Raw genomic sequence first — 27,779 nt, 5'->3', positions numbered from 1 at the left:
GGTTGCCGACGGTCTCCCCCAGTCAGATCTATCCGTGTATTATCATTCTTCCACTTCGTCTTCCGGTCTCTATCATGAGACGAGAGTATAGCGGCCTAACTGCCCAACTAACTCACCCGGAAATCAGTTGTCGCTTTTCATAGAGCAATGACGAAGTTGGCGCTTGTCGGCATTGGCCTCAAACCCTGAGTGAGCTCTGAGTTGGCATGTCTCTCTTCCTCAACTACACTCACCGAATGCTACTACATCTTCCTTGCAGTGCCTCCCTCGATGATGCACCGCCGCAACAGCCACATTCATCCATCCCCTCCCCTGCTTGGGCGTGCATTGGTTCCAAAGAACAACGTTGCTGGCGGCGGCCTCGGCGGCTATTCTTTACTACTTCATCGTTAGTCTCATTCAACCTTAGCCACACTCGGCTTTTCATGCCGCGCTCTCTAATGGCAGCCATCGCGGCACCGGCCGGAAGTCTATATGCCTGTCATGTCATCCACGTTCAAAAGACCCCCCCGGTCTTCCCTTGCTCGGTCAACTTGCAGGGCATCCTCTCGCTTGCCAAGACGGCATGGAAGAGCCAAACTCGATAAACTCATTCTACGCTTCCGTATTCCGGCTCCGCCCCCCTTCGCGCGGCGGGGAGTTGGTAGATTCGTTCGTCATTTGTCCTACAAAACATCTACGCCCAGCCGAGAGAGGCATCGTCAACCAAAGCCGTGATGTCAACAGTCGTCCACTCAAGTCCCTGACGTTGACCGAGTCGTTCGTGTCTAGTCTATTCTCGACTGGCCAGAGGCCACCCGGTGTTGGATACACCCGGCCGGGATCTAAGCAATCCACACATCCCCATATTCCCCTTCCATCGCCCGTTGCTCCGTCTTCTGACCTGATTTTCCCGCCCATCCGTCATCCCCCGCCCGTCCCCCGTCGTCAAGTTTCCTAGTTGTCGCGAAATTTTGCCATGTCACTTCACCGCGCCACTTCCAATCTCATCTCCCCCGCCCGCCAACTCCCGCCCTCACTAGCCCGCCCGCTCGCACTCCTCCACGGGCGGGCGTCTGTTTCAACCGTGGGGGAGCCGCCAGAGGTCTCTTGGAAGCCGGTCCAGATCCAGCCCGAGTGGCGAGCCACTTGGCCATCCTAGAAGCTGTCCCCAAGCTCCCTAAGCTCCCCACGCTCCCCACGCACCACCCGTGCTCAAGCCATTCCAGCCAGTCCGCACCAGGGGTCCCCTACGCTTTTTCCAGATACCTTTTTTATTTCCTCTCACTCCACTCACCGCATCATACCCATCTGGTTCTTGAATGCCATTCGTAATGAAGAGAAGCCCGCTAGCTTCCATATTCCTAATTCGATGTTCTCATGACTGGTCTGACGGTCAAGTGACTGCGAAGCTACATAGCTCACCCCCTATGCTCCCGTCTCGAGTGTACCCCGTTCCATCCCGCGCCAGCGCCTATCGTTCCCATGTCGACTTTTTCCGGTTCCTAAACATATACATCCATTCCTCTTTCATCCTGGATTTTCCAACGATGTCTTCCTACCCCCTGGGCGTGAATCACTCACTCACATTGGTGCTGTGGTTCATGGCCTCAAACTCCATCAAGGGGATGATGCGTCTTCTTCCAATTCCACATGTCTTCTTCTACTAGATTTGCAACGAGTGATGCGATTGCAGTCCACTGCAATCCCAGCTGTATCAGTCGTGCAACTCTCGTATATATATATCTAGGATTGTGGTGTCGTTGTTGGTCGGGTCTGGTCTGATCTGGCCTCCATCATCACTCGACAACCAACACCGACCGCCTCCAGCAACCAACAATAGTTCGTGCACTTTCAACCATCCCAAAGCTCCTCAAGATCTTTCCCGCCCCTCCCCCAAGAAGTAACTAGGGCCAATATGTCCGGATCAAGCTACAACCAGCGTCCCACTTACAGGTACGCCGGTTACCAAGACCAGACTCCCCCATCCCACCTTGCCGTGCCGCCAACCTTAGCTAACACATCCCAGCTACCCCCAGTCAACCTATAGCGGTTCTGCAAACACCACTGGACGGCCGCGCGACACTCCGACCTATCAAACACCCTACACCACATATAGATCCTCGTCCACATCGGATCCGATGGAGAGATTCTGGGTTACGGGGCAGGGAACAGACAGGCCGGGCCGTGCGGCTGCTGAACTGGCCAAGTTTGACCAGCAATTTGGTTCTTCCAGTCGTCGGTGAAGGGGGCTCGTCCGTGGAACGTCCTTTCATGAAGCCTCGTCGTCCATTTACTTTTTTTGTTCCTTTCCTGTATAAGTAGTTGTCCGATACCCAAGAAAGCATGCGCCGGCCTTCAATCACCGTCTAGCAAACATACTCTCTCTTACACTCTCTCCCCACTCAACATCATCCACATGTGAGAATGCCATCAAACCCCGTGGCCCCTCCCCTCCCCACCGCTCACAGTCTCACTCACGCCATCGTCGCCGACCAAAACCCACAAGCTCCAACACGAACCAAAAAGGCGAAAGCGAACCCGTCCCAGTGCAATTGTGACTCCTCCACCTGGGCTCGAACCAGGGATCTCCCGATTAACAGTCGGACGCCTTAGCCAACTGGGCCATGGAGGATTGAGGAACCGGTAGCGGCTCATGGACTGACTGGGTGGGATGTGGAAGCCGGCGGGGCTGAGGAATGCTAAGATCTCACGATGGGGCGTGCTGGGTCTCATGTCTTCGGAATGCGGGCGTGTCTTGACGGGAAATGAGACGAGATTGCCGAGGACGACAGGTCGGTATCGCGTTCTGGCTCCTGTGTGAAGAGAGTTGTGGCCAAGAACGAGTAGTTAGGTTGGCGCATACCGTACCGTTGATTAGAGGATGTAAGTGAGTCTGGTCGGGATGTCTGTCATAGGCGCAAAAGATGTCCACACCCGATAGTATCACCCAATTTCCCACAAGGTTCCAAGCTAGTGTTTCGATCGATTGGGGGCCTGCCTGCCATCCGTTGATCATACCGATATGAGACGGTATACGATGTGGTCAGCACACACAACGCTAACCCGATGATGTGGCATGAGGGACACACGCACGCACGACCAGCGACTCTTCTCAAGGCGTGTCAGGGTATCCCCACCATGGCGGCGGGTCCCGGCTTTCATCTGCCCGAAACGTCTTTCAGGGTGCCTTTTTATTTTATTTTTGAAGGAGTGACGCTGTTGCATCCAGCATGTTCCCAAGCTTGACATAGGGACTGATGGTTTGTTGCGTGATGGGAGTACTATAAACGGCCCCTTAATAACACGACGTCGACGACGAACGGAAACACCGACTCTACGCCCGCCGGGCTCGTTGATCACTCTGCTTACCCGGGCCCTCCTGTGTCGACGACCGCCGTCGAGGACCGCCGGCAGTTACGGGTTCCGCCGACGCTGAGCCTCCAAAATCTTAACGGAATGAGTGAAACGATCATCCGCAACAGAAGATGGGATGATCTCGGGGGGATAGGGGAGTACAGCACCACGCTTCCGAGCAGATTGAGGTGTGGACGGGCCTCACAATCCTTCATCCTCAAACCCCTATTAGGTCATTGATGGCTGGAAACCAACCTTACACTGTCTTCGCCATGATACCCATGATACCCCCATGGTGGCCACGATGCCAACGATGTCCTAGCATGGACCTATCTTTGTCCACTAGGAGGAAGCATTTAGCTAGATCCGGAGCGAGGGTAGGTTTGGGGAGGGGAGATCGCTCCTCGCGCCAGTCGGCGACTCAGTCGACAGTTACCCCGCCAGCGCACGAACCGTCAACGAGACACAGCTTCAACCGGCCTCGCTTCACCTCGCCTGATCTCTCGCTTCACCTCGACTTGTACAAACTCCACATTTGACCGAGATCCGTCTTCTCTGCGTCGTTCAGTTCCAGGTCGATGAGCCGTCGCGGTAAAATACCACTTTGATCCACTACAGCCAGGAAGAGGAAAAAAAACCCTCGGCATTTTCCAAAAAGCCATCGACCAACCAGCAAAGAACAAAGACGTCTCGCTTTGAGAGCCAAATGAAACACCATGCCCGAAACAGGTCTCCGAAGAAAACGGACGGCAGAAGATGAAGACGACGAAGGACACGAGAGCCTCTTCAAAAGGAGAAGCCGTTTTAACGACACGGCCCACTTCAAGTGGCTCTGGTCACCGCCGTGCCAGCCGCCCTCCTCTCCCTCGTCATCATCAACATCATCATCGGTTCTGTGGTCTCAACCCGTTCCGGACGGCATGTTCCTCACGCGCCACGACGTGCCGCGCTCCTTCTCCGTGCCCCCGGAGCCCTTTCAGGTCAGGCGACCCCGTCGCCGGGGCGCCATCTCGGTGACATCCTCCGCCGCGCCGAGTGAGATGGACCGGCACATGGCGCAGCAGCTCCAGCAGCAGGTCGCCATCATCCGCCTCAAGGTGGCAGCCGAGCTTCATACCGCCTCGGATCAGGGCTGCTGCCAAGAAGAAGACAACGGCAATGTCGAAAGCAGCGACGCAGAGATTGATCGGATACGTCGCGAGCTCGAGGCCGTCCAGATCGACTCCGCCCTGCCGTCTATCTTGGGCATCTCGACCGAATTCGAGCAGAAACTCCGCCTTGGCTCGTCCAGTCGCTCGCCTGACACATCTAGACATCCAGGTACGTTGACCTTTCAGTAATGCAAACTCCTTCCAAGAATAACGAAGGAAAGTGGGAGCCTGAGCTCGTCGGGGCTGAAGGGGAACCCAAGCGTGCCCGAATACTGAGAAAAAGAGAGAGAAAAGGAAGAGTCATGCCCCCCCCCCCCCCTCCCTTGTCTGTCAATTGGACACGAACCATGCTGGTGCCGCCGATCAAACACAACGCCAAGTGAACGGGGACATAGTTCTCTGACAAACGTCGCATAGACACCGGTTCGCCCGCCGTCTCGGGTTCGATCTCGACGTCCTGCTCCGTGGGCCCTTGTCTCTGGGAATCGGGCAAAGCGAGGATCGCCCGAGACGCGAACCAGAACATCTCTGCTCCCTCGCGTCATGACGGACACGCTCTTCGGCAGCATCATGTAGGCAGCGGCAGCGGCAGCAACGGTGGTTTGTGGAGGCGGCCTCGAACCTAAGACCAAACTCTCTTTTTTGCCCACCATTCCGGACCCAACTTACTCACGAGTCTTTCACTGGGTTGCCTCTACTCTCCTAGTCTCTCGCAGAGATAAACAGCACCCCGTTCAGAATAGGAAGAAGAAGAAAAGAAGAAGAAGAACGTGACGGAGTGAGAATGTTTGTTTTGCATCGGCGTTCAGTGTAATGAAGCATTTTGATTGAGATATAGGAGTTAGTAATAAAAACAATAAGTAGTTCGGGAGTGGCCCTGAAAGAATTACTGAAGAGTAGTCATGAAAACGTACTCCGTAAGCGCATTAAGTGTTTTCGCCGTCCTGATATCTCCCCCGGTCTACTCACTCCACCCTTCTTCACCTTCGCCCTCCTCACCTTAGCCTCGCAGGCGGCGGAGGCGAGGCCGATCTCATAAACGGCCAGCCCGGATCTTTCTCCTCCGTCGGGCTGTCCGCCAGGTGCCCAAACGGACTCACAGTCTGCGTCCGTCTCAGCCAGTTCTTGCTGCCCTCCCCGAACTCGTCCGTCTCCTCCTCGTCGACCGTGCCCAGCTTGTCATTATTCACAGGAACCCCATGACTTGTCGAAGGCGAAATGGACACCACCGACGGCTCCCGGTCTCGCGCAGGGGCAGGGGTCGGAGGCAGCGTCCCACCGCTTCCCGGCGGCGACCCATCCCTCGACCGCGGAGGGAACAGAGACAAGGCCGGCGGTTTCATCGGCGACGCCGGCACCGGCCTCCTCGTCACCGACATGGACCCCGGCGGTGCCCCCATGCCCCCCGTTTTGAAAGACGCCGCCGACGACGACGACGACGAAGTCGTTGGCGGCGGCGGTGGTGCTGTCGTGCTGCCCACAAACGTCGTCATGCGCGAGAAATTGGGCGCCCCGTCGCCAAAGTTGCTCAAGGCGTAGCCCATCTTGCCCGACGCCGTCGTGCGCGCCGTCTCCGGCCGCGTCGGTGACATTGAGCGCTTAACGTCCTGCGAGTACCCGTTGAGCAAGGCCAGTCCGTTGGTCGTCACGAGCGTGTCCTGCCTGGGGTAGCTGATCTCGCGGCCGAAGCCCCGTGCCGCTGCCGTCGCCGCTTGGTCTCTGCGCTTGTTCCGCCGGTACCGCGTGAAGAGGTAGAAGCCCAGAATGGTGAGGAGGGACGAGCCGATGATGGCCCCGACGACGGCGAGCGCCGCCTGCGTGACTGATACGGCGGTGCCCTGTGCCTGTTGAATCCGTATATTTGCATCGTCCTAAGATGAACAGAGTTAAGATGTGTGATCTGGCAGACTTCAAGAAAGGGAAGAAGAAGTAGAAGAAGGACATACCCTCGCGGCCTGGATCTGTTGCTGCGCCTGTTGCTGGGCATTCTGCACGGCAGCGCTGGCCGACTGCGTCGCGGCGGCGATGGCGCTGGCGGCGCTGGCTTGTACGCTCGCGACCTGGGACGCCAGCTGCGTCGACGCGCTCGCCGTCACCCTCGCCAGGTTCTCGGCGATCTGCCTGCTCGCGCTCTCCCTCGCCGCGTCCTGCGCCTGCGCGATGTCCTGCCGCGCGCTCGCCTGTGCCTGCGCCACGGCGTTGTTGGCCGATGCCGACGCCCGCGTGGCCGCCTCGTTGGCCTGCCTCGCCTGGTCCTCCGCCTGCCTCTGCCGATCCTGGGCCTGCCTGACCTGGTCGTTGGCCTGTTGCACGGCTTCCCGAGCCGACTGAGATGCCGCCGCGATGGCCTGTTGGGCGGACCGTGACGCCGAGTTGATGGCCTCCTCGGGGTTGTCGAACCCTTGCCGGGCTTCCAGGACCGAGCCGCCAAAGAGGGCCGCCGGCGTAGGTTCCGTCAACACGACGCGGTCTTCGAGACGGGCCGGCTTGTTGCTGTCCGACGCCGGCGTCGGCGGCTGTGCCCGGTGGACCAAGACATCATGAACCAAGCCATGGCCTGCCCTTCTTCGCTGATGTTCCGCCGGTGACCTGTAATCGCCTCCGTCGATCCGTCTCGCCCATTGCCCCTTTCCTTCGCTCTCCGCCGCCGCAGCCGCCGATGCCGTCACTACCGCCGCCGATAAGAAGAAGGCCGAGAGAAAAAGCAGTAATAACCGTGGGAGGCAAGCCTGCGCCATGATTTCATGTCGGGTCGTCGTATTATGTGTGCTTCCTCTCTTTCGTAAACATATTATACCCGAGTCCAACAAGAAGCCACCTCGATCGATCACCTTTGACAGACTAACACAAGACGAAACGAGTATGAAGGAGAAGGGAGAGGATGGGGGTAGTAAGTAAAGAGCAAGCCAGCAGAAGACAACCTAACGGCGGCCCGGTCAGACGCCCTCGCCCATGTTATGGACTCCCTCGTCCTCTCTGTCGAACGACGAGGACCCCACGGCCACGACCAGTTCAGGCGCTATTTCACCAGGATGTCCTCGATACCCCCCCGGCCATAATCACATCCCGGGCAATCATTTTTAGCTTTTGCTGGGAAGGATGTAGCGAACAGGCCAGATGGCGGCTCGTTGCGACCATTGCCAAAGCTACTACTGATAGATCAGATTAGCGCGGCGCCCGTCCCATTTTCTAATTCGGTCGCACACACCCAGAGGCGCAGGTGTGTAATGCGGATGGGGTTTCACAAGGCCATTCGGAAACAGGACCGTTGACAGGAAATAAGACTGCAAAGTTAATGCCCGCCGAGCGGAGGTGATGTTTGGTTGCACCATCCGCGCGTGCCGCGGCATCAACTCACGATTGCGTTCCGAGCTTGTTGCTGTCTCAAGACTCCCAAGACTCCAAAGAGCCAAAGTCGAACTGGGTCCCCGGCCCTACGAAGCTCTAGGCATGGTCTCACGCATAGTAGAAAAGGGAAGCGATGATGGGATCATCTCGAACAGAGTCGGTTCTCGACCTCTTGGCGTCGCACATCCCTGTCAGAGTCACTTGATCCGGGCCCAGGTGAAGAAGAGAGTACAGGTAGTCAGTGTCTGGGTGGCTGGGGGGAGGGAGGGAACCAGCAAGAACCCATGTCAACAGTCACCGCCATCACCAGTAACTCCTTGATCTTCTTCTCCTTCTCCTTAATCTTCATCAGGGTCCAGTGCTCTCCTAGTTGGACCAAAGGGCCGGACCCCCTGTCGGACTCAAACACCGGCTTCCGCTGTCATTGCCCAGCAGCCCAGAGACCAGGACGACATCTCGGAAGCCGGCGATCTAACCGAGAAGAACGAGTCATCGACTCGCCGACTCATCGTACGCAATTGCCGCTCGACAGTTGGCGCGCGCAAAACGCAAAGTGTGTGGATGGGTGGGGGAAACAAGACGAAGGAGATTCGGAAACATTCTTCACATTGACCATCTATATACCGGTTGGTGTCCCCGGTCATCTTTCTTTTCCTTTTCGATCGCGTCCATTTGCGGGCACTCTCTCGTCAGCAGTTCCAAGCCCACCTAACACTCTCTCATACGTGGCTGACCGGCCAGCCTTTTCGCCCATGTAAAACTAATCATGTATCTCCCAACGCCAGCCATGCATCCATCCTGGTGGAGGACATCCCGAAACCTGCCAAACTACGGCCAACGTCTTGTTGTTATGTGTGCTTGAGATTTCCCCAATGCACCACAGTGGATTGAGAGAGAAAGAGGTTGAACAGGGAGAAAAGGAAAAAAGAGATGAGAAAAATCCCAATGGCAAGGTCATGGGCCCGCCATTAACTTTGGCGTCTGCTCGTAGCCCGTCGCTACTACACAAACAGCCATGACTCCTGTTCCGTGAAGCCTGTTCCACGGCAAGGTGTTGCCGGGTCGAAGAGCCGCACGCAACCTTTTTGGGCGGAGAGGGAGCGACTCTTAGACGGGCAGCTTGAACTTCTTGCCCTTCATCACCTTGGTGTAGTAGATCCAGAAGAAGTCGCTGTAGAGAATAGTCTGAACGATTCCCGCGGTGATGGCGATCCAGTCAACTTTATGGTTGACCTCGGTGAAGTAGCGGTAGATCCAGTTGGGGATGTACAGGGCACGGTAGATGCCCAGGGCGAAGAGGTAGTGAGTGGTGATGGTCTCGGCCTCACCGGTGCGCTGGAGCATGAACAGCTGCGGCAGGATGGCGACGGCCTCAAGCCAGATGGAGAAGGCCCAGAGAATCTCCCAGAAAGTGTAGTAGTATGGGAAGAGGATGGCCAGCACGGCAGCTCCACCGAGGAGGTACTGGACGCGGAAGGTGTCCTGGTTAGGATCGTTGGTCGGCTTGTATGCCGTTGTCATGAGGTAGACGATGTAGCCTTGAGAGGTAATGAAGAGGATCTTGAAGACGAGGTTCCAGAGACTTGAGGTCGAGAAGAGATCTGGCAAGGGTACGTCAGCTTCGAGTCGAGAGAGGGAGGGTCCATCGATTCGTCGTACCAAGATATCTGGTGATGTAGACCAGGAAGTAGAGGGCTTGTGACTTGAACGAGATACCAGAGCAGCTCTGCGCAGACAAATTAGACAAGGAGGCCGGGTGAAAGCATCGTGGGCAGCTGCAAAGCTCACATTCATCTGCACCATCTTGTGGAGGAGGATGCCGATACTGGCAAGGTGGGACAAGTCCCCTGCAAGGCGATTCTGTTAGTCGACGAAGCAGGTATCGAGAGGGGGAGGTTGCGCGCGCGCAATGGTGTTGGTTCGGCACGGCACGTACCGGTGATGCGGAAAAGGTTGAGCATCGCTGCGGTTTTGGTTGTCGCGGCGCGGGTTCGATCAATCGCGAATTGACGATGGGATGGCAGGCCAGCTTCAGACCGATCGGAGCTCCAAGCTGCCAGTGACAGCTGCGATTTGGAGAATCGGCAAGGTCAAGCGAGTGTAGGTCGAATGCCCTGGTTTGTCGTCGGGTGGGGATTTGTCGCCGAGATTCGTGATCGTGTCGTCTCGTGTCGTGATGGCGAGGGATTGCTTGATTTATTGCTTGAGGGGAGAAAGGGAGAGAGACAGCTTCAACTGCGTTCGGCTTTTTTCCTTCTTCAGTTGCTCGGATTCCAGGTGGTCGAAAGGACACGAACGCGATTGCAAGCTCATTGGAAGCTGGGAGCGGCCACTCAAGCCACACTGACCAGGCCACCTCAGCACTTTGTTCCAGATTGCTTGCGTTTACCTAAGACAGTCCCTTCAAGCTGACGTAAGGCAAAGGAAGGCCAGTGAGACAGTCACACTGGCCGGTCGGTCGCTTGCATTCGCTGCAAGATCCACAGCGGGTAGCTAGCTGCCTTAGTCGCCAGGAACAAAATGGGCCTCCATCTACCTACAGGCTCTGGCCGCTTAGATAATCGAACCGGGATCCCCGAAGAATCGACGCGGGAGTTGTAGATCCACCCGTCGGAGGTCGGGAGTTCCAGGCGCCAAGAAGTGACGTATTACAAAGCTGCCTGGGCACGGAGTGCGCTACACACTGACAAACCCCCCGAACCGACATCACGAGTGGCTGTCTGCGCCTCACCCAGGCCGATTCCTGCGCATTCCACGACACTTATCCAGTACCGTATATAACCAACCTTTCGACCGGGCGATTGCTTGAAAAGTCTCCGCAGCCCTGTACATACACGACACTTTACATTGCTATTATCCACCCACTTTGTTACAACACTCGACACACATACACCTGTACGACACCCTCTCCATCACGACGACACACCAGCAGCCCTCTACCATGGCCGAGCCACACGCCGTCGAGTCCGACTACGACTCCTCCGACGAAGCCATCACCATCACTCTCACCCATCGCAACGCCCCGCACACGTTCAAGTTCCCCTCGGACGGCACGATCACCCACCTCTCCGAGGACGTCGAAGACACCCTCTCCATCCCGCCGTCGAACCAGAAATTCATCGTCCCGAAGCTCGGCCTCCTCAAGCCCCCCTTCAAGGACCCGGACATGTCCCTCGCCGCGCTGCAGGACAAGAAGATTATGCTCATGGGCGCCGAGGCGAAGGAGGTCGCCTCCATGCAGGCCGCGTCCGAGTTCGCCGCGAAACGAAACGCCGCCCGCAGCGCGGCGCGGCGCCAGAACCGCTCCTCTCGAAGACGCGACCAGGGCCGTGCCCAGGCCGACAGCACCTACACCTTCCTCTCTGTCCGGCCCCTCGCCGGCCTGCCGCACCCGGAGCGCTCCCTCGCCCTCCTCGAGAGGCTCAAGGAGGATCCGGGCATCCGCGCCTCGATGCGCAAGCACAAGTTCAGCGTCGGCCTGCTGACCGAGATGGAGCCCCTATCCAACACGCAGTCCACCCATGAGGGCACCACGAGGCTTCTCGGTCTCAACCGCAACGGCGGGGAGGCCATCGAGCTGCGGCTCCGGACGGACGCGCACGATGGGTACCGCGACTACAAGACCATCCGTAAGACGCTGTGCCACGAGCTGGCGCACAACGTTCACGGCAACCATGACCGGGACTTTTGGGACCTGTGCCACCAGATTGAGCGCGAGGTCGACGCCGCCGACTGGAAGCACGGCGGGCACACCGTTGGGCAGCAGTCGTCGTCATATTACGCGCCGGGCGATGAAGAAGAGGAGGGATTCGAAGACCACGGGGCGTGGGAGGGAGGCGACTTCGTCGTCGGCGGCAGCGCTGCCAACGCCACGGGCCTCAGTCGCCGCGAGATCCTCGCCAAGGCTGCCGAGGAGAGGGTCAAGAGGATGAATATGGAAAGGCGGGACGGAGGGAAACCCGACTCTGGCCCATCATCCTGAGCTGGGGGGTTGAATTGTTTTTGTTCCCATAATCTTTTTTGCTCCCTTCTCTTTTCGGCATTGCACGGCGTTGGTATAGACATGAGATACGAATCGGCCTCAGACGCCAGGATATATAATCAACTCATTCATGACGCATGGTTCTGTCTGATGTACGTTCACTTGTAACGCGTCAACATTTCGATTATTCTCAAGTTTAACTGAAGTTGGCGCAACATATTGAGACAAGCATGCGTCGATTTTCATCGAAAAGCTGGCCAGTGATCCCCAAGTCTAACCAAAGGGCGATGCTGTTTGATTGTGAAGATAGACAATCTTCGTCATATACGTTGTGGGAAAAAAAGGGGGGAACATGACCTCGTCCGAGTGTCGTCCCCTGTATGAAACCCTGACCTTGCAACTCCTAAAAAAATACCATGCTTTACCTTGCCATGCAATGCCATCCATATCCGAGAACGCCACCAATGAATGCATGGAAGCAAGCGTGCGATGACGCAAATTGCTGCCGCCCAAGAAGATGCCCGCGAACGCTGTCGGGATCCATCGCAACTCGAAAGTCATCGCTCATGCCGATTCAAATCCCAGTAATGCCATCTCTATCGCCAGACCCCAAGTACATACAGTCCTTCTACTGCTGCGTCTTTTGGTCGTCAGACTCGGGCACTTTGATCCATTCCTTCTGTTCGGGCTCCCACTTGTGTCTGCGTCTCGCGTTAGTCGTGAACTCAAAGAGGCAAAACGACGCCCTCAAAAATCATGCTCGAATGAGACAGGATTAGAGAAAGGGCCAACAACGCAGAGCTTCCGACTTACCCAAGCCACTCGGTGGTCACCAGGCTCTTGCTGCCGTACTCGTCGGACAGGATGCGCTCGAAGCTGTAGGGGATGGTGGCAGGGACGCCCTCGAACTCGGTCTCACGCATGGGGAAGAGGTCGGTGGTTCGGTAGCGGTGGTAGTTCTTACAACTCCAGACACCCGGCGAGTTGTCGGGATCGCGCTCGGCGAGTCCGGTGATGTCGATGAATGCGCCGTTGGCCATGTTGATCCAGCGGGCGTCGATGATATTCTGGCCGTCGCCGCGGTCCTTGTCGGTGCCGTGGGGGTTGACATCGAGGAGGTAGCGCTCCGTCTTAGCGTTGCCGTCCTTGTCGGTCCAGTCGTAGTCGTGCTCGGTACGGTTGAGGTTCTGGCCCATCCAGTACAGAGTCGCCGTCGAGACCTGGACATCAAGGTCGTAGTCCCATGGCATGATCTTGCCGTTCCACCACCAGCCCAGCAAAGTGCCGTGCGCGAGCCACGTCTCGACCTTGAGCTTCTTGGTGACGGTCAGGTAAGAGCGGATGAGGTTGCGCAAGACGATTCGGTGGTCATCGTAGCCTACAGCTTCCTTGAAGTAGCGAATGTCGTAGTGCCCCAACTCTTCTCCACAGCAGGGCTCGTGGAAGTACTTGGTGTCCTCACGCTTGACCAGCGCCGGCGAAAAGTCCTCGTTGTTGTCTCGGGGGGGTTGAGGAGGCGCCGCGGCAACTGTGGATGTGAGACCCAGCAGAGCAAGCGGGAGAACGAGACTGAAGCGCATGATTGCCGATGTGTCGATACCGCTTCAGGTGGGTTGTGAACGGGGGGCGGGCGAAGTCGAAACCGTTCGGTCGGTAGGAAGAGAGAAAAATTGTCAATCGCAAAACCGGAAAAGACGATTGGCTATGGAATGCGCCAGGAGGCCACGCAATGCCAAGAAGTCGTAGAGTCGAGAGGCTGCCAGCGTGAGGAGAAGGACGTACGCAAGTTCCAAGCAAGATTGAGATGAGAAAAGCCAGAACCAGAAGCCTTGGGAGGGATGGGTATCACTACAGCTGTAAAAGACTGAAAGCAAAAAAGAAGGTCCAGGTTAACTCCTTTGATCAGGCGGAACACCCAAAAAGTCGCGAGTGGTCAATCGTTAGGTATCGTTACGGGCAAGGAGATGGGACGAGGCGAGACCAGTGGAGGCGTATAAGCGGGATACCAGGAGACAAACAGGCGAGGGCCAAAGATGATGACGGCCTTGAGTACTGCGGGATGGTTGGAAACCAGAGGATTATGCCGCAGCAGGAGTGCAGAGCAATGTCAGGATGGAAACTAGAGTTGTGTTATGAGCATCCAAGCACAAGTTTGCCAAGAAGTAGTATGAGACAAGAGAGAGAAAACCGGAGCGGCCATCAAGAGGTGAAGCGAGGCCGGGCAGGAGGGAGGTGATATGTAAAATGTGGGATGGCATGGAGTGCAGCAACTGGCCGTGTGTACATGAAGAGTGGGTGAGGTGATGGAGGAGAGGTGCGTAGGGTGGGTGTGTGAGGGCGTGTGTGTGGTGTAAGTGTAAGTGGGACGGACTGTGGGTGAAGGGTGTGTGGTGATCCCGGTAGTCCAGTATTAGTGCAGCATCCCGGATCCCACCATGGCAAAGAATCCCCACGACGGGCATAGGACTGCAATTGTTTTCTTGGGTTGGCAACCGCCCGTTTGGCGGGTAATACGGATGCAATACAGTAGGTATGTACACTTGGCTGTTGGGTGTTGGGTGACACCGTTTAGTTTACTGGGTTTTTCTTGCCAAGATGTCAGGGCTGTTGCTGATTGCTCCATGCTTTCCGAACGTTCCTGCTCCCTGTGCCTACTACTCCTTTTTTTCTTCTTTTCTCTTCTTCCTTCTTTTATTGTCAGCCTCCTTTTTTCTCGATGCTGTTTTTGTTTTCTTTCCAGTGCCAGGAAAACATAGTACTGAACAAATCATTCAAAACGACCAAACAAGGGACGGGGCAAGGGAAGGCGAGAACAATCCAGAGACGCCTGTGTGTCTATACTACTGATGGCCTCCCACATTCCTTTGCAGTCAGGGCGCCCAGTGTAAGTGGAGGTGGATTGTTTTCGACGCCATGCGCCATGTTCTATAGGCACACGTAATGCCGCGTCAGAAAAGTCAAACAAGGAGTTGGTGGCCCGGACTGGACTGGTGTCGGTGGCCGGGGACTACGAGGAGGAGGAGAAGGACGACGACAACGGCCGGTGCCACTGACAAGGCCGTGGCGTTCGTGGCAGGCTGCGCGCCAAAAAATGTGGACTAATGTCAAACGTCTCCTTGCGGTTCCGAACCCCCCCCCCCAGATGGATTAATTAACATCGACACTGGCTGTCGAATTCGACTATGAGATAAAGATGCTTGCGCAAATAGGATCCGGTGGGCGAACTCCGGGAAAGATGGGGTTGGGACAGGGGTGGTGATGATGGGAGGACTGGAAATGGGATATCAAAATCTGCACATTCCCACATGTTGCAAAACGGGGGGCGGAGTGTCAGAGTGCTACGTCGCAGCAGCGGAAACTCCTGGGACTGACGGACTGACACCGAACCGTAAGTCCCCCCTCGCAAGGAACTTGAAGCTGCTGGCCACTGGGAGCTTGGAGTTGGAAGGAGACTCGGACGGGAATGGGCAGGGGGCATGTGGGAAAAGGGCATTGGACAGGGGGTGGAGGCACCGCCGGTCGGATCGGGTGTTGTGTGCTCTCCTTCTGCTTCCTTGGTGTTTTTCTTGGTCCGAGTCGCCGCATAAGCCGCTAGCGGGCTTGGCATCACTTAGGGGGTGGCTCCAGCACCAGCGACAGCGTCGGCATCGGGGTTAAGGTGTACAAGTAACTAGCCGATTTTCTGTCCGTCTCTTTCTCCCTCTCTCTTTGCGCGGCCATCCATCGCCGACCAGGTCTCCAACTTGTCAAGTGTGGAACAATGACATTGAGCTGATGCGAGAAATTAGTTTCGTCTTTATATTTCGAAAATACGATATCAGAAGATGCCATCCGAAGTGATGAGAGGGCATAGTGAACTCAATCTTCGTCCGAACAAGGCGGTTACATATGCAACTATACAGTGTGAGGTCTGATGCATGTAAACATGGTCCGGTATTGACTCCGCTTACACAAACAACTGTCGTCTAGAATGGTAGGAGGCCACATGATTCGAGCCTTCTCTATCGAGACCGCCATCGCAGCCCCAACAACGTCACAACGGGGACCTTTATCCCCGTCAAATGGAAGGAGCCCCCCTGTCCATGCACTCGCTCTGCTCCGCTGATGTGCTCCGCATCAATAATTTCGTTGCCGACTCCAAATCCTCGATGACGGTGTCATTGCTTCGCGGCGAATGAAATACCCGCCCACCCATGATTTTGTCAAAGTGTCGCGTGCTCTTCCATCTTTTAACAACGTCAACCAACCATCCGATATCTCAACTCCCCGGAAACTACATATCCTCCTATTTGTTGACTCTGGAGCGCCCGAGACACTGGCACTGGCGCTGACACTGGCAATGGCACTGGCACATGGTATCAATGCATCAGAAGCAATACAAATCAAAACAAAACACTTGCGGTGCTACCTACCAAGTGCAAACTAAACTACTTGGCCATTTCCCAAGAAATTGGCAACGTCTTGGGAGTCTTACCCGCCCCCCTTGGCGTCCTCCAGCCTGTTCCTCTCCCTATCCAATGATCCGTGTCCCTCCGTCAGGGACCCATCTTGGCTCTCCTGGGCTCTGATCATTGTAGTTGTGCAACTGTACACATTCATCGAGGGCACACACTTAGAATCCCGTTCCGCCGCTTGGCCTGGAGGATTGTGTCAGACGGAACCCACTCGGCTGCAGCCACACTGCGGCACTCGCTCGCTCCGTTACGGACGACCAGGCGCCCATCGTAAGATGCCTTCCGCCCCGCCTCGCCTCATTGCCAGCTGGTCTCTGCAGCCCCCGCTCGACTTCAAATCACACGGTCCTTACCCGACGTCTTACACAAGGACTCGGCCATGATGCCAGGATACCTGGGCGGATGCCTCCCAAGGCTTTATTCACGGGAGGGGAGGGCAGACAAACACCAATAGTTCCAACTTCTAGGTCGCAAATCTGTTCCTCCCGCCATGGCGATCAGCGGCTCTGTCTTCAGTACAGCGTCTAGTCCTCCGTCCGACCCCATTGCGGTCATCAACACAGAACCATCCGCAAACCACCGTGATGCCAGCCATGTTGCGCCCAGGCCTGGAATACCGTTGGAAGAGATGCATTAATGAATCACTATGCCCTGGCCGGTGCCAGCAATCTCGTCCTTCGCCCTCACCATCATGGTACGTTTGGCCATACACACTGTCTGTACATATCACACCCCCGCCAAAAACACGTTCCCTCCCATTGGCACTTGGCGTCAGCGGGACCCACAGCGACGCGTGGCCCATTCTCTTCCCAAGACACCCCCCTGACACCCTATCTCGTCTCGGGACAACGGTTTTCCTTACTATCAACACGGTTTGGTTCAACTTGCTCCTTTTCCTGCCCGTCTTCTTGATGCAAACCTATAGACTACCGGCAACAGACTGGGGTTATCTCGTCCACCGGAATTGTGGCGCGTGTGGCCGCTATTCGAGGCTCAGTGGCTTCCGCCCCGCCATTGTCCGCCTCCCGAGCCAAGGGCTGTGCCACTCTTTCCATTCATGACGCTGCAGTATCTGTAAGTTTTCGGGGCCATCCTCTTTGCGGCCCCTCCTAGCTACTGCCCGGACGGGCAAAATAACAAGCGCGGCGGCTAGCAACCGTAGGCATTCGTGGTCCAAGTTTCAGGTTCTCTCGTCAACAATGGCGAGTCGTCACTGGCCGCGTGGAAAGGGTAAAGGGCCGGCATGTTTGCCGGGACGGACGAATCGCAATCAGACGCAGTCGTAGCTTGGGATCTGTGGCGCGCAGCAGTGACATCTCTGAAAATGGACTGTGAAGCGCAAAGCCGACCTCGCGCGAGCTTCAAATGATGGCTGCCGGCCTCGGCGCCGAACCGGCCAAGGGTGACAAGCAACTCCATCCGGCCTACTGTCTCCCCTCACGGCGCCATCTGTCTTCTTGTGTCTAGGAAAAAAAAGGCTGGGAACCTGCAAAGGATTGTGGATGGCGGTTGAGCATTGGCGGTGTCTTGGCCAGAGTGCCGACATGCCGACTGAACACACGCCTTCCCCTGTGTGTCGCCTTACCGCCGGGCGACAAGAGGGAAAATCTGAACCAAACTAACGGCAACATTCAGAATGTAAATACTCTGTAAGTATGTTCACAATATGTTTATTTGGCTCACGGCTAAAGGGGGCTTCTTTACCGGCCGTTTGATTTTTAGCCTCTCACTTATCAAAATATTCGGGATGAACTCGGACCCTGAGAATCGCCGCCTCGGATTCGCCCCACTCACTAAATAGATAGAGACCTTACGGACCATTGTCGCAAACCAGACAATGCAGGTAAGCACCATAAGCCGCAAATGGAGAGTCGTTACTCTGGCGGCTCAGACAGCGTACAACAGTCGACGGATTGGCCATTGGCTGATGCTGGTGCCAAGCATCCACTTACGACGGTAGCGGTAGCTTCTCACGCCACAACCCGACTCAAGCCTGCATCTCACCATCGCCCGATATTAATTGTCCGGTGCTCCTTCCTGCTGACGTATGTCCGGAAAGTGGGCGGGGCTTACGTCCGGGACCCCGGGGGACGCGGAGGCCCCTCGCCGGCATTGCCACGCCGCGTCGCGTCGAATTCTAACCTTAGTTAACCTCTTTCTACCCCGTCGCTCTGTCCCGGTGCCTCCGCGCCGTTTATGGAGACTGCGCAAGCCCATCCGCTGTCCTAAATCAGTCATCATCCCGACTCAAGGCGACCCGCCGGGCGGTCCACGTTTCCTGTCCCGAGAATGGGGTGAACTCAAATTGAGGACCTGTTGGTGCTTTGGGTGGCTAAGCCTCGGGAACCCGTGTGTTTATGCTTGTCTCACATGGTGTAATACTGTTGTATCCCGACCAGGTACAGCAGGCTGGCCAAGGTCGTTCATCGTCTTGGTCGTTCCCGGACGTCGTAGATTGCCTCCCGGAAGAACGTCGCCCGCCGATCTCGCTGTCCCTCTCGGCCACGCTGGCGCGTTTGACGAGACATCGGGAACAACGCACAACGCGAGTTCCCCCCCCCCCCCCCCCCCCCCCCCTCGGCCGAGTATACGATATGTTTGGATAATTCGCTTTCGAAGCTAACACTGCGTATTGCCACAAAGCACACGCGTCCTACACGGGCCCAAGAAGAACTTGCTACAACGTCTCATTTGTTAGAGATATCATCGCTGGGAAGGGATCTCCGTTTCTCGGCTCTGACTGAGGTTGCCGGCCGAAAGCAGTGTTCTGGATTTTCGCGCGTCCAATTCCCAAACCAATCCACGCCTTCAAAGATGCTGAGGTTATGACGATAACGACGACGACGACGACGTTTGGCTTTTTGCAAGTGGCTTGGACCCTCCCTACTGACTTGCATTGGTAAAACCACGCTTCTTTGTATAATGGAACCGGCAGTTTCGAGTCTATGCTCAGAAACAATGACTGTCATGCGCCTCCTCACCAGCTTGTCGTACATGGCTGGCACCACGACTCCTTGAAAACCCACACCGGTTGATGTTCGATTCTTTAGCAAAACAGCATCTTGGGAGCTGGCAAATCAGTCTGACAAGATGCGAATGCTAGTAGGGAACCCAGTTTTTGGATGACAATGAACCAGAGGTTGAGATGGTTCTTGTTTCGCGAGCTGGAACGTGATCGTTTCCGATTTGTTGGCGAGATCCAGGCTCAAGCAACTCCGCGACCCGAGCATATTGTTAGACGATGTCCCCGGGGTGGTTCGCGAAAGTGATAGTTAGTTGGAAGTCCGGGTGTGTATATGATGCGCGCGCAGCGTCTGCGAGCTGGCCGTTTATACACACCCGACATCATGCGGCAAGCTTCACCGGCGATGGAGTGGGCAAGCAAGCACGACAAGGACGCGGTTGCGTACGCGCCTCTGACAAGCAACGCCATTGGTGGCGGCCTCGGCGTCTCTACTATGTAAAAGGGAAACAGAAGCCATGGCCACAGCGAGCACGCGAACGGTCGTACCATCGGAGACGAGGTCCCGTCCCGAGGTCCAGGCTGAGTCTTTCTCCCTGCAACCGCAGCTATTTCCTTTGATGCAAAGCTCATCGGGTTTCCGCTCGCCATCCCCCGCTACCACCCGAACAATCCTTTTACCCCAGAGCTTGAATCTTCACCAGTGATGCCATCGTAGACCTTCATATTGCACAAAGGCTGCTAGGAGCACCAGGCGGACTCTCGAGTCGCTCGGAAGTTTGAGTGCTCATCACCGGTTGGACTATCCGTTAACGAACCACATGCTCTCCAGGGAAGCTAGTCCATTTCCCGCTCTATCTCGCGTAATCAACGTACCGCAAAGACCACAACGCCGTGGAATGCACCCAAGAACCTTCCTTTTCTTTCCTGCAGTATACCACCCATCGAACTTCTCACCCCATTACCGTCCATACCGTGTGCCCTTCCCGATCGCGAATATGATCGTCACTCATAAGCATTCGTCCATCCACACGCATGCGCAGGCCCGCCCTTCAAAGGCTTCAACGATCATAGTCGAATATTGATGTCCAGGCACTCGACGCGCCATTCTCTCCGGCCGAGGAGGCTGCGCAACCACTCAATGCCCAGTCCTGTCCACTCCTGTCTCTGTTTCGCAAGCTCCTCGGCGGCGGCACCGGCTAACGCGCTGGCGGTCGAGTTGATCACGTCTATGACGGTAGCATTGAAGCTGGTGCTGGGGTCGAATTCGGGTAGCTGCGAGGCGGTAGGAGGGCGGGGTTGAAACCAGTTACTGCTGAAGTCGAAGAAGCAGCGGTCGGACCAGTTGCAGGAGGTGAGGAAGAGAATCAGCAGGAGGAAGCTGCAGTAGACGCAGGGTCGGTTGAGGAAGTATGTGCAGATGAAGAAGAGGAAGATGAAGGCGGGCGAGGCGTTGGTCGGGATAAAGAGAAGGGGGAGCCAGCTGGAGCGGTCGTTGTCAGCAGGTAGCAGAGCAACAAGATGAGCTTTCTTTACCTTCGAAGACAGAACATGATGGCGGCGGCTGTGCTATGCAGCGCGAAGTGCTGGTGACGTAAATGAGGCGGCGTATGATCCCTGGATGATTGACGATTACGGGTTTCTCCCGGCGTGACCCCTGTCCCTCGCACGTCTCTCTCTCTCTACACGAGTTAACGGCCCAAGAGAAGATTGATCGTGTTGTCGGCGTCGGCGTCTGTTGGGCGATTCAACGCCGCCGGTGACGAACGGCGCGAGCTGTGCACGCTGTGAAGCCTAAGACCAGGCAGCCGTACAATATGGAACGACGTCGTGGGATGAGTCGGTGGCGGGCGTGTTGCGGGAGTCGAATACGGAAGGGGTTCGGTCCCCGGTACGATGGGATATTTTCTTTGGGGATTGGGTCGCAGGCCGAAGGCAAGACAAGCGGATTGTTGGAAGATATTCGAGACACCACACAGCCGGTTTCCTCACAGCACTACTGACGGCGTTGGAATGCGAGGAACAAGACAGAGGGAATCTTGTTAAATCGACTGGCTAGCTGCGTGCGTGCGGTTCCTCTTTCGTCGGGTGTCGGCCAGCAAGTCGGTCGAGTGACTGACGGGACGACATTGACGGGTGCTTACGTCAGAAATGGAATGTAGCATGCCCAAGGCAGAGCTCCAAAGTCCGACTCAGTTTCTGCAAGCAGCATCCACTCAGCAGCAGCGACCATTGAGCCAGCAGCGCAGTGGCGACGACGGGGGAAAAGTGGAGGTTTTGGAGGAGAGACCACCAGTGGCACGTCCCCACGTCGACAACCGAGACGCACAGACCAGCTGCACCTTTGCTGCCTGCCTGCCCAAGCACAGCACCAATAGCAGTATTCACACCAGCTCCAGCACAGCATCAGCGGGCACCCAGAGCTCTACTGCAGCCTTAGCTGTCTTCCCTGGCATTGCCCGAGAAGGAGACCTCTCTCTTCCAACGGCACCATTGCTGCACCAGCACCCCAAACAGCCCAAGATACCTTACTTAGCTAGGTACCTTACCTTAGGCAGGTGCCCATGTACATACACAGGCACAATCTCGGTCAACGCCAGAGAGGAAAGGACAAGAACTCAAGCGCTGTATCGCCAAAATAAACAACGACGAAAAGGAGGACAAACTGAACCACTGTTTTGAATCCCACTGTGTAAGAAAAGGATCAAAGGAAGGAGTGAGAAAACAGAAGTTCGCCCCCAGACTCCTCCCCTGCCTTAGGTGCCGTGGTACTCCTGTTCAGTTCGGTCTGGCGCGCTACGGCCACCACGACAGGGTTGTCTCACCTTAACCTTCCTAGGTACCTGACTTCACTGTACCCAGCTAACTACTTGCCTACCTACTTAGCGTTGGGCTCAGAAATCGTCCAGCCTCCCAGGTCATCCATTTCCGTCCCAAAATTTATTTTCGATATCCCAGACTTCGCTCGACCTTTCCCTCCTCCCACTTTCTGCAACTCCTCCCAGAAAACAAACACACAACCCAACACATCATCGTGTCACGACGGAAGGGTCGCCTTGTCAATTCTCCCTCGCCTCCCTCGTCGAAACACTCCCCTCCGCCACCTCCCCTTCCTTTCACGTCACTCTCCTCTTCTCCCTCCCCAAAAGACGCCAGCCATCATGGTGTCCCCAATGCCTCCTGCGCCGACGCCCCCCGGCGGCAGCATGCCTTCCAACGGCGATCGTAGCAACAACCTACTGAACTTGCTCAAGTTCAGCGGTGTCGGCGGTCAGGCTTCGCAAGCTGCACTCGCTCGCCAAGAGGGCTACCAGCAGCCGCAATCGCAGCAACAGTCTCCTCAGCAGCAATCCCAGCAGCACTACCAGCAGTCGCCCCATCACCAGCACCAGCAGTTGCATCATCAATCCCAGCAGTCGCAGCCTCAGGCCCAACAGCCGCAGCAGCAGCAGCAGCACCACCACCACCACCAAGGCCGCGATTCTTCGTCGGCGATGCCTTCGTCCATCCTGACCCAGATCGTGGCACCAGCCCGCGCCCCGGCCGACCCCACCGGCCTGCTCGCCGCTCTGATGAAAGGAGCACACGACGGCGAGGAGTCGCGACAAGAGCCGCCCCAAAACGGTTCCTTCTCGACTTTCGGCGCATCGTCGCCTCCCGACGATACTCGTGCTTACTTGTTGAACCTGCTGAACCGCCCGAAGCCTAGTCAGAATGACTTGCTTCTGTCCGAGTCGACTCGTTCCAATGCTCCGCAACCCGGCGAGAATATCCTTCAGAGGGTCCTTGCCGAGGCCGGTCAAGGTCCCAACTTGCAAATGCCCTCCAACTCGTTCGAGTACGACCCTAGCGCCTACGCCCAGTCTAGCGGTAATTATGGCACATACTCGTTCCCTTCGACCCAGGAGTCGAATCCGCAGGTCGCCCAGCACCAGCTACACCAGCAGCAGCAGTACGGCTACAATGCCGCCGCCGCCGCCGCCGCCAACAGCAACAACAGCTTCGACGAGTCCCAAATCACTTCGCCACACAACCGGACCCCCAAGTCGGGTTCCATCTCGGGTATCGCCCCACCCCAGTCTGCTGGCCAGTCACCTGCAGGCCCGGCCTTTCAGATTCTCAAAAAGACCCACGACTCGCCGAGCTCCCATCACTCCCGTCACGCCAGCGAGACCAAGCGCATCAGTAACGGGCGCAGCCCTCTTGCCAGCCCCGAGCGTGCTCGCCACACCATTGGACCCGGTTCTTCCCCCGCAGACAAGCTCGCTAACCCTACGCCCGGCTCGACCGCCTCGTACGCGAGCGCCCATTCTGCTGCCGACAAGGACAAGGAGACGGTTTCCGAGGCAATCCACGACATTGCCCACCAAGCTGACTACGAGGCCCAGCAAGCCCTCGCCCGCGCTGAGGAAGAGCAGTCGCGGCCCGAGTACATGCAGGACCTCGAGGACATGGATTCGGCACGCACCGAGAGGGAGTTCGAGCAGAGCGCCCACCATGCCGCCCAGGCCATCAAGAAGGAGCTTGACCGCGAGGAGAATAGAGACCTCCTCGAAAGGGTCGTCTCCGCTGAGGTGGCCGAGGAGGTCCGCGAGATCATCGAGGAGGCTGCTGGCCACGCCGTCGCCGACAGCTGGGAAAGCGCCGACCAGGACGAGATCGTGGTGATTGAGGAGGAAACTCCCTCGCCCGTCAAGGTCTTCAACTTCCCCATGAAGCCCTGGATCTCCATTGCTCTGCAGGACGGTGCTACCGAGCCCCGCCCCCAGTTCCGTGACGAGGCCATCATGGACATTGCTCGCCTCAAGAAGGAATTCGACCAGATCGACCGCAACCTGTACACCGCCACCGAGAACTACATGGCCTACGGCATGTCCAAGGCCGGTGGTCTCCGCGTCATTCGACAGGATGACGGCAAGGATGCCAAGATCTTCACAGACACCAAGGACCGCATCTTCAACGTTGCCATGTCTGTCACCCCCCCGGATCACACCAACATCCACCGTGAGGCCATTATCGGCACCGGCATCAGTGGCACCGTCTACTGGGTTCAGATTAAGAGTGGCGAGAAAGACCACATTGAGGATGCCCACCCCGAGCAGTACGGCTTTGCCCTGCCTCCCATGGCTTCCCACGAAGGTGGCGATGCCCCCGGCGGCGTCCTCAAGACGCGTGCTCGCACCTCGACGATCCACCCAGAGTTCTTCGCCGTTGGCCGCGGAAAGTCCATCAACATCGTCTGGCCGACCTTCATCATGCAAAACAACCTGTTCAAGCCTGGCCACGATCGCGTTGTTGATACGGAGAGGCTGGCCAAGCAGTGTTCTTTGAAGATCAATACCGGTAAGGCCGGCAAAGACTTCACCTTCAGTCAGGACGATAGCGTGATAGTGTCTCTTGACAAGTCCGGACGCGTCAAGTTTTGGGACGTCCGCGACCTCACTGCCGCCAAGGAGGGCAGCGACCCCCGTGCGCCTACGCCCGCCCACACCTCGCTTGAGGTCAAGGAGCCTCTCATGACCCTGACTAGCACTCCGGAGGGTGAGAAGGCCTGGCCCACGTCGGTCCTCCTTGTCGACAAGCTTCGCCCGTACCAGAAGCGCTGTGCTCTGCGTTACATGATCATCGGCATGAAGCAAAACCACACTCTCCAGCTCTGGGATCTCGCCCTTGGCAAGCCTGTTCAGGAGTTCAACCTCCCCCACAGCAAGGAGTCGGACGCCGTCTGTAGCGTTATGTACCATCCTCCCACCGGTATGCTGGTCATCGGCCACCCGACCCGCAACTCGATCTACTTCGCGCATCTTTCGGCTCCTAAGTACAACCTGAAGAGCGTGTCGCAGGTCGAGTACATCCAGCGTCTGGTCGCCCAGGATACCACCATTCCCCAGCCCGATTCGACGGCCGTTATCAGCGGCGTCCGCGAGTACTCTTTCGCGAACCGGGGGATCTTGCGCAGTCTCGACATTCTCTGCAATCCGGCCATGGCACAGGAGACCGACGAGCCCACCCTCTTTGAGCTGTACGCCATGCACTCCAAGGGTGTGGCTTGCCTGCTGATCAAGCAGGCAGAGCTTGGCTGGACCAAGGACAACAAGGTACTGTCGCCAGTCGATGCTGTTGACGCCGGTGTTGTCACCATCTCCAAGCTGAAGCCTCCTGCGAGCCAGCCTGTTGAGGCCAACCACCAGAACACGGACACGTCTCATCCTCCAACCCGCAACATTGCCAAGGACTCTCTGCTCCAGACTACTCCTTCGCAAGACGAAAACACGCCTCGCCGCGGCCCCGAATCCGTTACGCCGGTCAAGATCGCCAAGGCTGAGCCCAAGGAGGAGGAGACGCCCGTTGCTGCCCCTGCCCCTGCCAAGGAGGAGAAGCAGGAGCGTAAGAGCCGCAAGAAGAAGGCAGCTGCCGCCGCCGCCGCTGCCGCCGCTGCTGCTGCTGGAAACGATGCACAGACCAACGGCTCCCCTCGCGTGGGTGGCTCCAACAACAATACTAGAGATTCGGGCAAGTCTTCCGCCAACAACTCCAACTCGCACGCCAACTCCATCACCCAGGAATCGGTCGAGACGGCAATCAGCAGCATGGAGACTCGCCTGCAGAACGGGTTCAACAACTTGCTCAACACGTCCTTTAAGACGCTTCACAGCCGCATCGACGATGGTCTGCGAGCTCGCGAGGCCGACTTTGACGAGCGCCAACTCAAGCTCTTGAACATGGTGTCGGAAGTCCTCAACGAGAATACCCAAAAGGTGCTCGAGGCCCTCATCCAGGAGCAGTTCAGCAACGCCGTCATTCCCACCATTGCCAGTGTCGCAGGCAAGGCCGTTTCCGACCAGTTCACCAAGAGCATGAACAACCAGGTCTCGCAATCAGTGCAGAAGGAGATCCACAAGGCCCTTCCTTCCGCCACTCAGCACGCGCTGCAGAACGGTGACTTTGTCAAGGCCATCTCGGATAGAGTCGGGGCTACTGTCGCGGCCAACGTTCAGCAGGAGGTTGTCAACACCTTGACATCTCGCCTCGGCCCTTCCTTCACCAACATGGCGGTCCAGGCCTGCCAGCGGGTTGCCGGCGAGTTGCAGAAGCAGCACCGCACCGAGATGGAGTCCCTCAATGCTCAGCGCCTTGCCGAGAGCAACAAGGTTGACCAGCTGTCTGCCATCGTGACTCGTCTTACTGGCACGATCTCGAGCATGGCAGCGTCGCAGGAGCAGTTTCAGAACGAGTTCCTCAAGTTCCAGCAACAGATGATTCGTGTCCAGGCCCAGGCTCAACAGCAGCAGCAGCAGCAGCAACAACAACAGCCGCCGCAACCTCAACAACTGTCTCATCATCACGCGGCTCCCTCGTACAACGCTCCTTCTGTCGCCAGCCAGGCCCCCAGCCAGGTTCCGAGCCAGATCCAGAGCCAGGCTTACAGCAACGTTCAGAGCCCCGACCGTGCTTCGCAGCACTCGATGAGTTACGGCCACTCGCAAGCTCTGACCGTCGCCAAGGCCAACAACAACGAACATGACGCCGACTTGCAGGCCCGCATTGCCGTTATCAACCAGTCAATGAGGGAGGGCCGTGCTGAAGAGGCTGTCGTCCGCTGGATGCAGTCTGGCCGTGAGCAGGAAGTTTTTGAAAAGTACATGTCCAAGTACAGTCCGGAATTCGTCCGCAACCTGCCGCACCTCGTTCTCTTGACGGTGACGGCCACTGTCAGTTTGAACCTCGAGTCATACACGCGAGAGAGAATTGCCTGGCTCGAGATGGTTGTGCACAGCCTCCAGGTCTCACTGGGCAACATGGTAAGTTCTCACATCCTTGCCCATTCCCGAACGCGAGCTAACACTTTATTTTCGCAGGATGAGGATGCTCGCGCGGTCACACCAAAGATTATGGGTATGCTGGTAGCCCGCGTCGAGGGTCTCTTTGTTCGCATCAGCAGCACGTCAGGCAACGACCCCGTCCTCAAGAACCTATCTCAGATCATCGTCAACGCGAAGCGTGTCATCGACGCCTGCCAGGATGAGGCGCAATACGCTTAAGAAGGGAAATCGAATGGAGGTGGACACATCTGGCACCATGCCCTTGGACGATACGACGATATCAAGTACATACGACATTTCGACGCAATAGACACAGGGGGGTGGCTCTGCTGTTATGCATGATCAAGATGCCGAGGAGATGGAAAGACCCTCTCTCTCCGAACACAGTGGGTTGCGGATGGGTACGATAGCCCGGCGGCCGAAAGCTTGATTGCACATATGATTGCGTTTCCTTGCCTTTGGAGAATGGGGTTAAGTTGGTTGCGTTTCGACAACAGGCGTGGGCTTGCAAAAGGAGTAGTTTTGGCTTCAATGGAAGTGTGGCAGGGTGGAGGGAACTCCCGAAGCCTTTTTTTTCTTCTCTTCGTTGTAATAGGGGGTACACTTGGTTGTACGATGGAAACGAGCTAAGGAGAGGTGGCGTTTGGACGGCCAACCCGTTCTCTTTGGGACATCCTTGGGTTTGGGTCGTTCCATTGGGCCTGGCCCTTGACTTCAGATAGG

The 27,779-nt window shown here is 56.8% G+C and overlaps 9 protein-coding genes across 9 annotated transcripts; 5 read left to right on the top strand and 4 right to left on the bottom strand.

Annotated features, from left to right (window-relative positions):
* Positions 1-1,897: 1,897 nt before the first annotated feature.
* On the top strand, positions 1,898-2,225 carry CH63R_10982 (uncharacterized protein; the record flags this gene model as incomplete). The annotated part of the gene is made up of 2 exons (XM_018305956.1): positions 1,898-1,935; positions 2,009-2,225. The coding sequence occupies 2 exons, from the start codon at positions 1,898-1,900 to the stop codon at positions 2,223-2,225; spliced, it is 255 nt and encodes an 84-aa protein (XP_018155380.1).
* Positions 2,226-4,052: 1,827 nt separating this feature from the next.
* Positions 4,053-5,113, top strand: CH63R_10981 (uncharacterized protein; the record flags this gene model as incomplete). Its single annotated transcript, XM_018305955.1, has 2 exons — positions 4,053-4,656; positions 4,905-5,113. The coding sequence occupies 2 exons, from the start codon at positions 4,053-4,055 to the stop codon at positions 5,111-5,113; spliced, it is 813 nt and encodes a 270-aa protein (XP_018155379.1).
* A 369-nt stretch (positions 5,114-5,482) lies between these two features.
* On the bottom strand, positions 5,483-7,225 carry CH63R_10980 (uncharacterized protein; the record flags this gene model as incomplete). The annotated part of the gene is made up of 2 exons (XM_018305954.1): positions 5,483-6,358; positions 6,434-7,225. The coding sequence occupies 2 exons, from the start codon at positions 7,223-7,225 to the stop codon at positions 5,483-5,485; spliced, it is 1,668 nt and encodes a 555-aa protein (XP_018155378.1).
* Positions 7,226-8,942: 1,717 nt separating this feature from the next.
* CH63R_10979 (ER lumen protein-retaining receptor) lies at positions 8,943-9,796 on the bottom strand (the record flags this gene model as incomplete). The annotated part of the gene is made up of 4 exons (XM_018305953.1): positions 8,943-9,436; positions 9,495-9,561; positions 9,624-9,682; positions 9,772-9,796. The coding sequence occupies 4 exons, from the start codon at positions 9,794-9,796 to the stop codon at positions 8,943-8,945; spliced, it is 645 nt and encodes a 214-aa protein (XP_018155377.1).
* A 980-nt stretch (positions 9,797-10,776) lies between these two features.
* On the top strand, positions 10,777-11,817 carry CH63R_10978 (WLM domain-containing protein; the record flags this gene model as incomplete). Its single annotated transcript, XM_018305952.1, has 1 exon — positions 10,777-11,817. The coding sequence occupies one exon, from the start codon at positions 10,777-10,779 to the stop codon at positions 11,815-11,817; it is 1,041 nt and encodes a 346-aa protein (XP_018155376.1).
* Positions 11,818-12,445: 628 nt separating this feature from the next.
* Positions 12,446-13,397, bottom strand: CH63R_10977 (Mannosylphosphate transferase; the record flags this gene model as incomplete). Its single annotated transcript, XM_018305951.1, has 2 exons — positions 12,446-12,518; positions 12,631-13,397. The coding sequence occupies 2 exons, from the start codon at positions 13,395-13,397 to the stop codon at positions 12,446-12,448; spliced, it is 840 nt and encodes a 279-aa protein (XP_018155375.1).
* Positions 13,398-20,301: 6,904 nt separating this feature from the next.
* CH63R_10976 (uncharacterized protein) lies at positions 20,302-20,786 on the bottom strand (the record flags this gene model as incomplete). Its single annotated transcript, XM_018305950.1, has 2 exons — positions 20,302-20,716; positions 20,770-20,786. 2 exons carry the CDS (start codon positions 20,784-20,786, stop codon positions 20,302-20,304), a joined length of 432 nt encoding a protein of 143 aa, XP_018155374.1.
* A 1,608-nt stretch (positions 20,787-22,394) lies between these two features.
* Positions 22,395-27,275, top strand: CH63R_10975 (uncharacterized protein; the record flags this gene model as incomplete). Its single annotated transcript, XM_018305949.1, has 2 exons — positions 22,395-27,035; positions 27,093-27,275. The coding sequence occupies 2 exons, from the start codon at positions 22,395-22,397 to the stop codon at positions 27,273-27,275; spliced, it is 4,824 nt and encodes a 1,607-aa protein (XP_018155373.1).
* Positions 27,276-27,403: 128 nt separating this feature from the next.
* Positions 27,404-27,778, top strand: CH63R_10974 (uncharacterized protein; the record flags this gene model as incomplete). Its single annotated transcript, XM_018305948.1, has 2 exons — positions 27,404-27,442; positions 27,554-27,778. The coding sequence occupies 2 exons, from the start codon at positions 27,404-27,406 to the stop codon at positions 27,776-27,778; spliced, it is 264 nt and encodes an 87-aa protein (XP_018155372.1).
* Position 27,779: the final 1 nt, after the last annotated feature.

This window comes from Colletotrichum higginsianum, assembly GCF_001672515.1.
Source record: "Colletotrichum higginsianum IMI 349063 chromosome 7 map unlocalized unitig_7, whole genome shotgun sequence".
Taxonomy (NCBI): domain Eukaryota; kingdom Fungi; phylum Ascomycota; class Sordariomycetes; order Glomerellales; family Glomerellaceae; genus Colletotrichum; species Colletotrichum higginsianum.
Note: the sequence above shows the minus strand (reverse complement) of the source record. Positions and strands in the feature narration are given on the sequence as shown.